The sequence below is a fragment of the Nipponia nippon genome, unplaced genomic scaffold (assembly GCF_047370975.1).
Source record: "Nipponia nippon isolate SJK-2023a ecotype South Korea unplaced genomic scaffold, ASM4737097v1 scaffold_1, whole genome shotgun sequence".
Classification (NCBI taxonomy): domain Eukaryota; kingdom Metazoa; phylum Chordata; class Aves; order Pelecaniformes; family Threskiornithidae; genus Nipponia; species Nipponia nippon.
This window is the reverse complement of record NW_028262290.1, coordinates 137455877-137472340: the sequence shown is the minus strand read 5'-3', so window position 1 is coordinate 137472340 and position 16464 is coordinate 137455877. Positions and strand designations below refer to the sequence as shown.

The 16464-nt window shown below is 34.9% G+C and overlaps 1 protein-coding gene across 1 annotated transcript in view; it reads left to right on the top strand.

Moving 5' to 3' along the window:
• PHF14 (PHD finger protein 14) overlaps positions 1–16464 on the top strand; it is a 170642-nt gene that overhangs the window by 43130 nt on the left and 111048 nt on the right. The window contains 6 exon segments of the mRNA XM_009461174.2: positions 453–723; positions 1331–1437; positions 2963–3058; positions 4648–4751; positions 6203–6334; positions 13205–13373. Of these exon segments, the coding sequence (XP_009459449.2) occupies positions 453–723; positions 1331–1437; positions 2963–3058; positions 4648–4751; positions 6203–6334; positions 13205–13373 (879 nt within the window).

Genomic DNA, 16464 nt, shown 5'->3' with positions numbered 1-16464 from the left:
TGGCAAAAATGCTATTCATCAACTTTTATTGCTCATGTAGATACCAATTTAAAGTGTGTCTAAATGTATTTTTGATAGGTCAGCCAAGGCTTTTCCCAGTAGTAAGGTTTCACAGTCCCACCAAATTATCATTATTAGAAGGGATTGTCTGAAAGCCAGCAGTCATTTGTGTTACTTTCATTGGTGGAGAAATCTCATCAAGAAACCTGTGAATACCTCCAAAACCTAGTGAAAGGATAATGTTATTTGTGTATGTGTTTTGAAGTAAAATCAAATGTCTGTATCGGTGGCTGTTTCTTGAGTCGTAGAGCTCTGGGATGAAAATAGCATTGATTGGATCATGCGGCTTTTAAAATACAAATAAATTGCAGATGTGTTCCAAAAGGATATAACTCAAAACCAATTTTGAATTGTTGCCTTGCATTTTTAATTTATGGAATTCTTTATTGCAGGCTCGAATCAATGCCAGGCTACAGCAGTATCGTGCCAAGGCGGAGCTAGCCCGCACCACCAGGCCTCAGGCCTGGGTTCCCAGGGAGAAGCTGCCGCGACCACTTACTAGCAGTGCTTCAGCCATACGTAAGCTTATGCGCAAAGCCGAGTTAATGGGAATTAGTACAGACATTTTTCCAGTGGATACATCAGATACTAGTTCCAGTGTTGATGGAAGAAGAAAACATAAACAACCAGCTCTCACTGCTGATTTTGTGAATTATTACCTTGGTAAGAATGAAAATTGCATATTTTTCTCAATGAAAAATTATCACTTTGTTCTATCTGTACTGTGCTGATTCATTTGCTTTTTTATTTTACTTATATGTCTTTGTTGTTAATAGATAAATATTAATTATTACTTCATTTTAGATCAGGTATATTATTGCTTGATATCTGTATTTATACAGAAAGTTAGTGATTTTTTTAAAGACATTTCAGAAAAGAAGAAAATCTTTCAAATATAAACAGGAGGCACTGTCTTTGCTAAGAAGGGAGTGGAAGCTTAGATACCTTTGGTGTCTTTTTTTTTTTTTTTTTTTTTTCTCCCCCTTACGTTTTCCTCCCTTTCTGTGTGGAATGGCGTGATTTTGTCTTTGGGACTGTTAGCTAGATGACTGATCAAAGCTCACCATTTGAATAACTAGACAAGTTATGCAGCAGAAAGTAAATGTTATGACTGTTCATTCTACCCAGTCTGTGTAATAAAGCTATAGGCTGTAGTTTTGTGGTTTTGTGTTGTTATGATTTTATGCTTTTCATTGCTTCACTTTTTTCAGTGCTTAAAACTTGAAAATGTAGCCAAGGATAGGAAATAATGCAATTTTCTTTTAAATAGAGAGAAATATGCGCATGATTCAAATCCAGGAGAATATGGCTGAACAGAAGAATATCAAGGATAAATTAGAAAATGAGCAAGAAAAGCTTCATGTGGAGTATAATAAGGTGAAGAAAAAGGGATAATAAACCATTGTACTGTTTTAGTATTGCTGCTGTTAACTTTGATAGCATTTTGCTTTCCAAACAAAATGACTTAGAAGGAAAGATACAAACCATTCTTTCTTTAAAAGTAATATTTCAAAAATATATTTCTTCTTTTAAAAATATTCTGTGGTCCGTCCACCCCGTGCACGCAGAATCAATTTCTAAAATGTCTCATGCTGCCTGGGCACGAGTTCTTTAACTGACCCCACTAAGAGCTCCGGTAACAAATTGCACATAGACAGGCAAGCCCCTCTCATGAGTGAACTGTGTCTTAAGGCCCTTCTTTTCTTCATTCTTTTAATGCATTTAATTTGAGACTTTGAGACAACAGAGTTTGACTCCTCTCTCTCTCTGTGTTTTTCTGTTTTGTTTTGCTTGTGTGTAGTTCTAGGTTATTTTGAACCTTCTTGTTTCTCTCTTGGAACCCTACTTGATAATTGGGAATCTAGGATTGTTGGAGTGTTATTTATTTATTTATTTGTGTCAACACCAACTCCAGTTGTATTCATCCTAGATTTAATGACTTGGCTAATTTTTCAGGATGAAATAATCAGTATTCACACATCTATAGTGTCCTCCTGGTGTTTTGTTTGAGTACAGGAAATTTGGGGCCTATAAATGATGGCATTGCTCCCCTTAAATGCTGTTAATGTAATTTTTTATTAACTCATCAACATGGTTAAAAAAGCATTTTGTGTTTTAATTGCATTTTTACTAAATAACTATTTCTTTATTTTAATCTTTAAATATTTTGAAATGGAACTTAGAATTTCTGTTATATTTTGTGACAGATGACATGCTGCAATTCTTGCTGAATTCAGCAACCTATCAAGTGATGGTTAGTGATGACAAAAAATAGTGTTGCTATTAATTCTTAAACTGTTGGGTGTGTGTTTTAAATGAGAACATATGGAAATGAAGCAGCAGGTCCTTGTGAACTGTCCAAAGATGATAAAGAGGAAGGAGATTGTGCATGGGGCTTATAGCCAAATTAATAGGTTGTATATGCTGTGTGGTAACTAACAGTTACTTCCAGAAGAAAAAAACCCCTTTTTTTCTGCTTGCATCCTTTCATAAATTATACCTCTTTCTATGAGAGTGAGTGAATATTCTTTGGTAATGCAATATAGAGCTTTAATTCATCTGGTAACTTGTTACAATCTTGCTGCTTAAGGAGTATGGACAACACATGCAAGATGTTGCTGTATTTTAGTTTTGCTTTCTAATCGACTTTATGAAACCTTATTTTCATGCTGAAATGCTTCAGATCTTCTTTACAAAACAGGTGGCTGCCCAGGTTTTCATCTTAGTTCCATTAAATTGCTGAATGATTGCACTGGTCTCAGCTATATTGACATGAGTTCCATTGTTTTTTAATCCCACAATAAAGTAATGCACCCTAGATAGGTAAGAGGTTGAATAAATATTATTAACTAACTCTCAATGGATTTTCATTGCTGTTGATTTTTTTTCTTTAACTTTTCAGCTGTGTGAGTCCTTGGAAGAGCTACAAAATATGAATGGAAAACTGCGAAATGAAGGGCAAGGCATTTGGGCTCTGCTGGGTAGAATCATTGGACAGGTTGGTTAGTTTTTTTCCCCTCCTCTTTATAGTTTGTAGGCAGACCTGATTTTCAAAGAACAGGCCTTTTTGTTTCTATCTGTCACTCCTATGGCCGAAGAAATTGATTTGATCAGACCCAGGCTTTACTCTGGGGATAATGTTTCCTGATTGAAATATCTAGACCTGTGCAAACCACCTGCTGGGAACCTGTAGCTTAATTTTGTTGTTGTAATAGCGATCTTGTTTGCAAAATTCTTTCATTTGGTATAACTGATTGACCTGTCGTTTGTGATGAACCTTAACTTGAAGTATGAGTTAATCCTACCATTTTTGTCTCCACATTGTCTTTAGTTACTGTAGGCTTCAAATAATATGGTAACCCTTTATGGCTTTTGTAAGACATAAATCTTTACAACTGCAGTATGTATGTGATGGTTTTTAACTGGACAGAGCAGAATATTTTGGTCAAATGAATATAAATATCTAGGAGAAGAGAAGATTTGGATTACTTCCTGTGGCCAGCAATTATCTTTGTTCTCATTGATACACACGGAGAAAAGAGAGAAGTATAGATTCTTGCCATGTTTTGATATATGTTTTATGTCAAAGGTATTAAATGGCAGTGGACATTCTAGATGTCCGAGAGAGGTTGAAATGATTGCCAATTATGATTTTAAGGAAGATTGAAGACACTGTTCATTGTGAAAAAGCAGACATACAATTAGGTCACAATTTTGTCATGCCCATTGGTACTGCTTAGTTTGTGCTGCTGTTCAGAAAATGAAGCTTACCATTTCTTTATGCAGTAGTAATTCTTAAGGTATGCTAGCTTTTTGTGGTTCTACTTGTCCGCCTATCTTTTCTACTTGTGAAAAAGGATTCTCACGTAAAGTATCTCTTGAATCAAGATTATTTTTTTCCCTTCTGTTTACAATGGCTTTGAGTAAATATTCACAAATATATTTCCTGGTGCAAATGTTACTAAATTAAAAATAAAAAAAAAGAAGATAAGTTAAGTAGAATTCATTTGCACAGCTTGCATGACATTTTTTTTCCAGTTGGTTGAACAGATGCAGACCCACGGGGCTGCTGAGAAATGACTTTGATAGATGCTTGCTGTCTGAGAAGCTAGCATACTGCAGATTAGTAGAAACCCGAAGAGAATCTCATCTGCTTTGTGGCGGGCTTGGTCCAATAAGATAATTTTTCTAATTAACCTATCGAGCACCAATGTAGCAGTGATGTTGGGGAAAATAAACTGCCACAGTATTCTTCTGTCAATTTTGTAAATTTGCCTTTGCTTGTTTCAGCTGCCTAGACAAATGCATCCTTGTCCATTCCTCTATTTGAAGCTTGAAAAAAAAAAATTAAAAGCTAGTATTTCAATGTGTTTTTTACTTATTGAATAGAAAAAAATGAGTATAATATTATTTTATCCCAGTATGATTTCATAATATAAACATCTGTAGTTGCTCTTGTCTGCAAAATAGCTAGCTAAGCAATTTCCCATGCATAATTTGAGTCTTGTTCTTCATGCATTGAGGTTGGAGTGGTATTCTCTAAAAGTCTCAAGACTCATGTATACTGCATTTGTTCAAATCCAATAGAAATTGAATATACCAGCCATTTTACGTGCTCCTAAGGAAAGGAAACCAAGTAAAAAGGAAGGAGGAACGCAAAAGACATCTACACTTCCGGCCGTACTTTATAGGCAAGTAATGAAGTCTTGACAGAATAGATACAGTACCTAGTAAGTTATAGTTTCACAAAAGTGTTAAGGGAAAATTGTTTGCTTTGGTTTTGATTAACAAAATGCTTCAGAGTTGTCCATATGTTTTACTTACTTCTGAAGGCTAAGTTGAATAGTAGTCAATTGTTCACCTTAGCACACATCAGTAAGGTCTGGGCTTTTTTTTGCTAATTCGACATCAGTGCTTTAAGGACAATGGTAACTCTTTACAGCTAAAATAGAAGGGTACTTTGTAACGTGAGAATTTTTAACTGGTCATCTTGTCCTTTGAATGCAATTATATGTGTTGATTTTGCGAACAGTGCTGCTGCTGTTTAGTTACAGTGGCTGGGTGCATAAAACACTTACCATATAAGAATTTTTACTTGTGGCTCATGGGTTGTCAAATGCTTTGGGATATCTTGTGTTTCAAATTTCCCTACTTCCATTAATTCCCAATAAAATAAAATGTATTCACTTATTCTGTCATTGTTCCACCTTCTCCCCTCTTCTATAAGTTGTGAAGCTACTGACTGGGTTTTAACTAAGCCTAACAGTGGAACATATACAAGGATCCCAGAGCATGACTGTGCAGAATATACATATCGCCTTGGATCTTCTTTTGCCACCAACTGAGAAGTGGCACAGTCTTGTCTAGATACAGATAAGTATCTAGAGAGCAGCAGCCAGGCTTCAAGCCACAGCAAGTGGGCAGTATCTTGCCCAGCTAACAGGCTAAATGGAGAAGATGGGTTACATAAGCAAAAGTTAATTCTAGTGCTGCGAGAGGTGGAAGTCTTGAGAACATGACAGTGGGCTGAGGATTTGGCAATTTAGACGTATACACAAAAAAGTAATAGGAGTCATGCTTTACTAGTTCTGTTGCATTCAAATCCAGTCATTTAGTTCTTCCCATTTTATAATGGAATCAATGAACACTTGATCTTTTTGAAATAACTTAAAATTTCAATTCCAGTTAAATAATAACAATAATAAAAAGGAAATGTAATTTCTTATGAGTTGATACGTTGCCCAACATAATAGCAACACAGACTTATTTCAGGGTGCTTGCATTGTTAAAATAAACATATGATTGTTAGGACTGATAGTAGCAGCATAATTTTCTATTTACGTGTTTAGATGGCACAGGTAGTATTTTTTCCATTTGCCATTGGTACGTTTTGTTGAAGTGTTGAGTGATTACTTACTGGTTAGAAGTCCTCAAAAATTATTATTAACTATATTAGGTGCCTTTTATACTTTACTGTGTATAGGTAGAAGCTCCTTAAAAAGTAAATATGCACTTAAATGCTGCGTTCAAGTTGAAGTTGCCCCATGTTTATACTGAAACTGGGGAATGTGCTGGGATGTATCGTTTATTCTTTATGATTTCAAATGTAATTATAATGCTTTTCTGATACTTACATTAAAAGTTGTGGAATTTGCAAGAAAAACCATGATCAACACCTGCTGCTACTGTGTGATACTTGTAAACTCCATTATCATCTTGGTTGCCTGGATCCACCTCTTACAAGGATGCCAAGGAAGACCAAGAACAGTTACTGGTGAGAATGCAGTTGATGTGTTGTCTTGTTGCTGTCTCTGTGCTTAAAGTAGGACATAAACTTGAATAGACTTGCAAATTCTAAGTGTTTTAGACATTCCTATAATGCAGTCTGAACTGAATTATTTTATTTTCAGGTTATTAGCAGTGACATTTCCAGGTAAAAAAAATGTTGTAAAGATTTTCTCATTATTAGCCACTGTGTATAACTAGATTATAGCTTTAATTTTCTTAGCTTTTGAGTTCACTTGTGATTATTAATGCTGCTATATAATAATGGTAGGAAATATAGGCTGCCTTCAGGAAGTGAGACTTGGTCTTCTGTTTATCTTCAGACCCAGATATGCAACTCTGTCCAGATCTTTAGGAAAATACTTGTAAATAAACTTGTAAGTAGTAGATTAGTTTATTGCAATATGGGAAATCATTTGGGTTTACTTACATCTTATGACTCAAATCTGCGATGGCAGAAGCATATGCATAACCATGCTTACTGCAGTTGCATTTCCATGAATTAAAATTCTTTTTGTGCCAGTGGAGCTGAACAAAAGCTAAGTTGTACAATGGAGAACTGATAACGTGGTAAAAGTGCTGATTTCCAAACTGTCATAAAATTAGTGTGCTGCTGTGTTGTGTTAGCGTTCTGCATGTTTCTAAACTGCTCTGAAATGTGTTAGAAGCAGTTATTCAGAAGCAGTTTTTATCTGGCAAGAAGTTAGTGTACAGCATCTCCAGGAATCATCATCACCTTGTCTGAACATTGAGGTACCAAATCAGAATAGTATAAGAATTCCTTCTAAAAAATACAATAAGATGATTTTAACTGAGAAAACTTGGTTTCTATTTTTCTTCATATGTCTCTTAATTTTTTTTTTTAATTTCCATAAAACATTTACTTAAGTCATCTTTTTGGGTAGTTTTGATGATTGTGTGCCGGTACATGAAATGGGAGTTTTCTCTTTTTTTATATCTTAACATGACAAAACCTGGATTTACCGCAGTAAATTTAGTTAGTAAATTAATAGAGATTTCCTTTAAAAGCTGAAAATCTCAGAAAGGTTTTCACCATCACTAATATTTTTCTGAACATAGTTTTCCTTTAATTATTTAATGTAGTCTGTGATTTTGGACTTTTTACCATTTCAAGGCCATTCTGAGCTCTTTGGTCAAATTTACCAAGTAGTTATGTTACATGGAAGCATATTTTTTTAACTTTTTTGGTAGCTTCTGCATTTACAAGGGAGGTTCTTGATTTTTGTTCTGCTTTTTAAGCAAGTTGAAAAGGCTCACTAAAAGCCATCAGTCCAAAAGATGTAAGACTACAATTCTCAGTAGGTGTTAAAGGCAGAATAGGTCAGGTAAGGTAGTAAAACACTTCTATTTCAAAGCTATAACTTATCTTTGTTGTGAATTTCATGCTTCAATTATATCTCAGATCAGAAGCTTAGCTTTTACTTCTAATTAGCTAAGGCATATTCTGGAGTGTGAGATTATAGCAGACAAATTGAGCCATATTGATTGCATTCTTTTCATCATTGGACATGCCTTTATGTATTCTTTTCAGGATCAGTAGAGAGCATATAGAATGGACCCTTAATCTAAGTTTCAGTTCAGCAGGTTTTCCCCCCCATGCTGTTTTGAATACCATTTTAATCTTTTGATTAAGCTATGAAGAAAAGTGCAATTTTTTTTTATACAGGGGCTGTGCACTTTTCAGATATTTGTATAGGATATAATAGGAACTTATGCAAAAAGATACAGTAAGAAAATGGGTATAGTGGGACATTCCTAAAAACATTAGGCAGGTTGAAAGACTTTAAAGTGGTTAAAAATGTTGACTTTAGTCCTTTTTTACAATAGTAAGCAGGAAACAGTTAAAAATAATTGTTTCTTCATTTTTACTTTTTATTCCTTTATCACTGCTAATCATTTACTCATAGTTGCTAACTTGAGCCTTTGCAAAAGGTTTGATGGTTAGAGTCATATACTTTATCAATACATATTGATTTAAACATTGGGTAGTTTAGCATGAGTTTATTCCCTATGCTTCATATTTTGTACTGTGTTTGAGGATGCTAAATGATTCAGCTTATGTGTGTGATGCTATGTAGATTAGTTAATAGTTATACTTTTTGTCCACTTCATGCTCAGCATTTAATAGAAATTTAAATGACAGTATACAAAAAGGGAATTTGAAGTTGTTTAACTAAATCCACCATTACATGTAATGGTAAGGAAAAAAAAATTAAAAACTTTTTTATATTTAAAAGCTAACTTATTAAAGAAAGCACAAATTATAATTAGTTATCTCAATGTTTCTAAACATTAAAAGGAGGTAGTGATTTTAGTCTTAGTGAAATCATAGTAAGATTTTAGACCTGGTGACTACCAGTGTCTTACAGCTTATTAGAAACTGGTTTCAAGCACTTAACACTAAGAATTTCCTCTATTCAGAGGCCTGACAGTTTTCTCCAAGGTAACTTTTATATATCTTGAATATTTTAGAAAGAAATTGTTTATAACATAGTAAGTTCAAAGCCTGTCCTCATTTCAAATGGATTTATTTTGAGAGGAAGAGCATAAGAACTATTTTATGTAATAAAACATGAAAGCATTAATTTCTATCTGTTTTGATGTGGTGCTTTCAAAGTAGACCAGCAGTTCTAATCATAGAGTAAAATGCTGTGACATACTTTTATTTAAAAATTTGGAAACTTTCAGTTTCTTAGAAATTCTGTCCATTGAACACTAGAATATTCTTTTGATTCACGTGTTATCCTAAAATTAAGTCTTGTCATTCTCTCTGACAACTTGTGTGCTTTTATGCTCCTGCCCATTCTGGATGGACTAGAAACTGTGTATTTTCCTGGTAGAGAATGATCTGAACTGATAAGAAAGCAATGCACAAGTGTTGACAGACAGTACAATGAATCCTAAAACTTTATAAACAGAAAGCACTCTTTGGTCTTTGAGTGCTTACTGAAGCCCCAAAGTAAAGCCCCGTTATAGGTTCACACGTTTCTTGAAGCTGCCCTTGCTCAAAAATACGTTCACCACCAGGCAATGCAGAAACATTTGCATTGTGCAGTTACACAAAAACAGTGTTTCAGTGTTAGCCTGGACCAGTAATAATTTTTGAAAATTAATAATGTGTGTTCCTTTTCACTTGCTGTCCTTGTCTTTTGCCTAGTGAGTTGAGAAGATCCGTTTGCTTTGTGAGATGGGTAGGTATCTCTGGTACCATTGGTTCTTGTACAAAGTCTGAAAACACAAAGAAACCATGCAACTTCTTTTCTTCTGTAGGTTGTTAGCATAGTCAAAGACTTTCTGTATGATTAAAAGCTTTCAAATCATCACTGAGATTTCTTGATGGATCAAACATTTCCAGTAATTTTTAGTAGTAGGCACATTTGAGTAGTGGGCCTATTATTGCCTACTACTGATTTTCTCTGTGAATGTAGATTAGGCAAGTCCAGACTAAAAGCAACCCAAAACCTGTGTAGAGAAGTTGAATCTTTGGCACCATTTCTCCTGTTAATTTGCTTGTGCTGCATGGCAATGCTTGCTAATTTAGAGGTAGTCGAAGATCGTTGGAAGAGGTGGAAAGGAGACCTGTTGTGGTAGGTTCTCTATTCACCGATTGTCCTTGAAGAGATGAAATTAAATGAGCATGACTTTAGCGTAGCCACAAGGAAGAGGAGTCATATGGCTGCTTTCCATGAATATATTGGGATTAAACGGTAGCATGGGAAGAGAGTTCTTTAAGTTCGAGAACCATGTTGAATAAACCATAACAGGAGTTGAAAGTTAGGAGATTGTTACCAAGTCAGAGGAGTGTGTGTCTGTAATAGCTTTTCTGTGGGTCCTATGAGAGCTAACAACCAAACTACTTCATAGTTGAAGCTTGACTGCTTTATGATAAGGTTGATAAGATGTGGTTGCCTGTGATAGTAGAGGCTATTCCAGTAAATCAAGAGGTTGCTTGTAAATTCATGTTTAACTTTACTTTTTTCCCTCACCTTTGGTGCATTGGTGAAGTTTTGTTCTGTGATTCACCCACCTCCCCATCATACTATGGTTTTGCAGCTTTCTTTTTGTAGGTCTAGCTTTTTTCTAATTTTGATTGCTGTGACACTTGCACCATCTGTTTCAGAGCAAGCTCGATCATAAAAATGGAATTTCAGGAACTTGCATGCAGTACCTCATCTGTTGATGGAGATGTTTCTTGTCTTCCTCAAGAACACCTAAGTTAAAATACTTCATTTATTTATATTTAAATAGGACCCTAATGAAACTAAAGTACTTTACTGATCTGCATAGTTAGTTTCTGTACAACTGTCTGAGCTTATGTAGCAGAAAAACAGTGTCTTTCCTTTTTAACAGTGCAGAGCTAAAGAACAGGAATGATTTTAATCATAGGTGCAGGGTGATAGATGCAAGAGACTGGGTTCCTGACTCCAAATGTTGCTGTAAAATCATACCACTATCTTTTGTCGTATAAAAACTTCAATTTTTTTAATGCAACTCTTTAGTTGTAGAATGCTGGGTTTTTAATTTGTACACAGTACATATTTTTACCATAATAATGGGGAAAATAAACTTTTTGTAAGAATTGCTCATCACAGTATTTTTGAACACTTTCATAGCTATTGCTTACATCTGCATAAGCAGATCATAGTAAGTACTTCCAGTTGTGCTTTCCATTACATAAATTAATGACATGACTGATGCTGCAGTATTATGGAGGGCTGTGCTCTCTGATGCTTACCAAATAGAAAATCTCCTTAGAGTTTTTAGTTGGACAACTTGAAGACAATGCATTATTTAAAAGTAAAGAACACAGAGTAACCTTTAGCTAAGCCGACACACAAAATTTTGAGGGAATGCTGTTATCTCTAAAGCTTCTCTCTCCTGTTACATCATTGGAGAGCCTTTTTCCATAAAATCTTACAATAACAGTAGTTTGGTCTGTGTGCTTTTGTTTATTTACTTAAGTGCATGTGTATACGTATTTGTGTGTGTTTATGCACACAAATTTATGTAAACATATAACTGTAAAAGGTAGCATTTTGTGAAAGTTGTTATACTGTATATTTTTTTATTGGTTTTATATTTTAGTATCCTAAAGAGGCCTAGAAATGTTAACAGGTACTGCGCCTGTAGCGAAGTGAGGTTTGTAAAGAGGAAGAATAGAAAAATTGTTTGCAAAGTATAAAAACTGCATAAACTGACTTCCTTGTGTTTTGGCTACTAATCAAGTCTCTATACTTACATGAGGGAGGGGAGAGACACTTATCTTTCCTGCAATCTACCCTGTAGTACTTCTGCTTTTCTAGACCAGCAAATACTAGTAGCACTGACATGTGTCCTATTTCCAGTGGTCTCAAGTGCTTTAAAGATAAGAAGTGATTAATCTTCATAACATTATAATGTAGCCACAATTATCTTAATTTTACATATGGAAAAACTGAAGGAGAAAGGTGTTGACTTAGCCAAGGTTACACTGAGAACTGTTACCCAATCCAGGATTAGATCCCCTCTGTTTTGACTTGGTAGCTACTGGTCTGTGTAGCAAACCATGATGACTGCAGTTGTCTTCTGGTATAGCTAGGAGAAGTCTGAGATTATATTGCTTGGATTAGTTTGAAAGAATTAGAAAACATAGAATGTTGATGTAGTTGATATTGTATTAGCCCTTACTGAAGTTCATAGGAGAAAAACTGTTCCTGTTGAACACGTACATATGAAGAAATCATCTCAGACACAACATACGTACCTGTCCTTGTGCTTTTGTTTAGATATGGGATGACTATGCCTTCTTGTCACAAGTGTGTATTAACATTTAACTTCAAATAATTAAATACATGTTTTTTGTTTGTCTCCTTCCAAAGCAAATTTGCTCCTTCATTTAGATAATTTTAAAGTGTGTATCCCTGTTAATGCTAATTAATAGCAGAACATAATGTTGATTTATTTTTTTAGTTGGTATCATAAAAAGAACATTCTTAATATGAGAACAGTGATGAATTGGAATTTGTTTGAGAGGATTTGTCATTTTTTGAACTGGAAGCGTAATGTGAGAAGGAATTAAAAAAAGGCTCTTATCAGTGGATGTAATTTTTAAGTTTTCATTAACATATTTTTAGTTAACATCCACATTTATGACTTTGCATAAGATGAGTATTTTCTGCAAATGAGAACAAAACTTGATGACTTCCCATCTTGTTAATTCTATCATGGAGCTTGTTAATAGCGTTACCTTAGCATCTGTTCACTTTTGAAGTTCTGATTGTGATCTTGCACTTTTTCAAAATCTCAGCAGGCATTTTTTTCAATTCAGTGTTCAAAGTTTGTTAATATACGTCTCCAGTTTCTATATCTTTAGTTGTCTCTGAACTATTTTTTTCATATTTAAAACCCACTCCCTTAGAAAATACATACTAAAATTGATTTTCATAGAGACATTTCTTCTAAATCCCTGCCACTAATGAGCGCTGTCATCAGAATGAATTCAGCAGCATGTCATTGTAAAGATTAAACTGCAGGAGCAGTTACAATAATGAATAGATTACAGATCAGTGGACACCATTAAAAATGGGGATATGATAGGGTGCATCTTTCTTGAAGATTAAATCCTACTTTCAAAATCTTGGTTTTCAAAGTGTAAATACTGTCAGAGAAAAAAACAGCAAAAAGAAAGTCTTGCTTGTTTGTTGCTTGGTTGCTTAAAATACCATATGTTTGAAGGATTTCTTTAGGTGTCCATTGGGTTTCTTGACTTTTGAATTTATTTTAAACCCAAACACTTCAATATGTTTCTTTTTCTGCTTTTGTGACTGCAGTTTTAAATAGAAAATCTTCCATGTTGCAGGCAATGCTCAGAGTGTGACCAGGCAGGTAGCAGTGACATGGAGGCTGATATCGCCATGGAAACCTTACCAGATGGGACCAAACGATCAAGGAGACAGATTAAGGAACCAGTGAAATTTGTTCCTCAGGATGTGCCACCAGAACCGAAGAAAATTCCAATCAGAAACACGGTAAATGGTGGTTGAGTTCTTGTTATGCAGCTCATATTCATAATCATTTTGTTTAAGAAGACACGTTTTGGACATTTTGAATTGCGGGATTTCAGTTTGATTGATGTTCTATTTTTGTTATAAATTCCCTTTCCTCTGTTTAATGCTTTATTACTTGTGTTAAATATATATATTTTTGCTACAGTAAAAAGCTGGGAAACACAGTACTGAACTGAGGAGCTTTTCCTTTTACCTGGGTCACGAAGTCCTCTGTTAATTGCAGAAAAAGGAAAAACTCAGTTTGCGGTTAAGCTTAGCCTTTACAGCTGTTCTTCATCTTAGTGTTAAGGACACTTTGTTTTTGTATGCTAAGATTTAAATGCATTGAATTGCCAATTGCAACTGTAAAGTAATTAGTCATTTCCTTATGTACAGGCAACCTACTGACTGTACATTTTGTGACTATCACAAGACCCTGTTATTTCAGTTTGTTTAGCTTCCTAGTCTTAGTAGTCATTGTGTGATTTCTCAGACTTTCCTGGTGTATAGTTTTTAAAGAAGAGAAACAAAAGCTCTTGCTTCATGTACTGATGAAATATTTAGCATCTTTCTTTCATTTGAAAGTAGAACTTTTTTATTAATCACTGTATTCCATTGTGTTTCTCTAGTGCTCTAATCTTTAAACTCTTGCTCTCCTACTTGCTCATAAAACAAGGTTATTCGTGTGTGATGTGTCACATCACCTATAAAAGGTGCATAAAAGTATCAAAGGGCTTTTAGGTCCAGTTTAGGGAATCAGTAGTGTTCCCATGACCCTTTGGATATGAGTAGTAATTACATATAAACTGGTGGTTCATTGTCCAATATACTTCTTAGTATTAGGAAATACTTAAACCCTCTCATGTTAAGGTTAGACATACTTGATCTCTCATGCAGCCCAACTTTTTTTTCCTCACAGGGCTTCCCAGACTTTTTATGCTTGTACTAGCAGATACCATACTTAATTCTTCTCAGTATACACTGATAGGATTAAACAAGTGTTTTCCTGATCTAACCTTAAATGTTTGCTTTAATTACATTTTGAAATATTTGGAATATTTGGGCAGCAGCTTTGACTTACCTAATGGCTTCCCTTTCCTGGTCTATGACTAAGAAGAACTTCAAGAATGACTCAAGCCAAAATGATTAATTTAGCTCCAACTGTTAAGAGTGTGAGTAATCCAAAATTAAATTTTATGAATAATTGAGAACTTCTGTAGGGGAGAAACTTTTTTTTTCTTTTTGTTATTGAGGGAAAGTTCCCTTCTTCCCTATGTGTAAGAACATTCTGACAGCTGTCTGGTTAAGTTGAACTGACTGTTGTCATGCTGTTTTTCACACAGAAAGAAGACTTATCTGGTGTTCCTGCTTACTGAACCCTTTGCACCTCCTCTCACCTTTTTCTCCTTCCTTTCTCTTCCCTCTTTCTACACCTAATATAGTGGTATTAGGGGGTGGGGAATCATGATTATGGCACTAAAGAGAACTGAAAGTATTGCAGGAAAGACATTTGTAGTAGTAATAGACAAAAAAGTCATACAGGGCATTGTACAGAAATCCATAGGAAGACAAGATTGTTTTGTTCTAATGCCCATGTAATAACTGCCCAGCTCCTTCTATGCTAAATGGAGAGAAGTCTGATTGCTCTGAAGTGTTGCCCTCATGCTGTGACACTGATGTGCTACACTGGTGCTACATTGGTGATTTGGCACCTCACGTGTTAGAGAGTATGTCTACACACCTTGTGGTATGTAATATAGAGATTAAATTTACTTTGACTGGACTAGTATGTTGGCACGGTACAGAATTTTACTGTGGAAGAATTACTGCTACCAGTCTAAGAAAGACTTTGTTCCGCTGCTTGAATTTTTAGGCTCTCTTTCAGTTCTCTCCAGTTCTCTGCTTTCCTACAACATACAGATTTGCAAGATAACATCTTTCTGTCCTGTGGGCAGGGCTCGTCTGTCAAAGTTATCTCCACTCTTTTAGCTGTCCCGTAGCTGACAGGTTTGGTTTGGTTTTTTTGGTTTTTGGGTTTTTTTTTTTATTTTACTTATTTCCTACTGTCTTCTACTTAACTATGGAAGAGAAGGTTCACACCCTGGACACCTGCTGGATTTCTTTCTCTGAACTAGGCTGAATTCCTTCGTTTCAACTCTTTCTTGGTGCACTTAGGCTGTATAACAAAATCAAGATAACAGACCTCTGAAGACTTAATAGATGCTTCCTGGCAGTATGGGATTCCCATTCACCTTTGCTATGAACCTAGTAAAGTTGGTGTTAGTTTTTGTTGCTTGTTTGTTTTGTTTTGTTTTTTTAGGAAAAGAATACTTTTTAATTCATTAGGCCTGGGGCTGTCTGTGTATTTGAGGGGAAAAAAACGTGACCTTTGAACAGTTTCTCGTATGAAGTTTACTTGAGTCTGACTACACAGACAGCATCTGTGTGGTGCATTTCAACAACGATGACCAGATACTTGTTCTGTCCTTTGTGTACTTGCTTTTCAAATCCTTTAAAATAGTTCAAAATAAGGAAGAAAAAATTAACAATTTGAAAATATACTTACTTCACAGTCCTCTCTTCTCAGTGTACTTTGTATCTCTGGCTGTGTTTTATTCAGTCTAGTTTTATTTTGGAAGGAATTGGCAAGCCTGCTTAGCTAACAGTGTGTAATCAGCCTTGCTTACAGTTATAATCAACAAGTGCAATTATAAGACTGTTGGATTGTGTATCTGTTGCTGTTAAGGGAATTTCCATTTGTTTTGCATAAATTTATCTTGAATTGATATAATTGAAAGAAGTGTTTTGTTTTTTTGTTTTTTTTTTTTTTTACCACATACCTAAGAGAACAGAATGCATCTTACATGTTTGGATTTCATTTTGGTGGTTTATCATAGTTAACTCTTCATTACTTCGCTGACAGAAATTGTGAGTTAGCCCTAATATTTTATTTTCACAGAGTTGCATTAGGTGTTACTGATGACAATAATAGTTGGTATCTGTAAGACATTTTATAAAAATGCATATGATTAACTAAGCCTATGTTAATTATATGACAAAAAAAATTCATGTT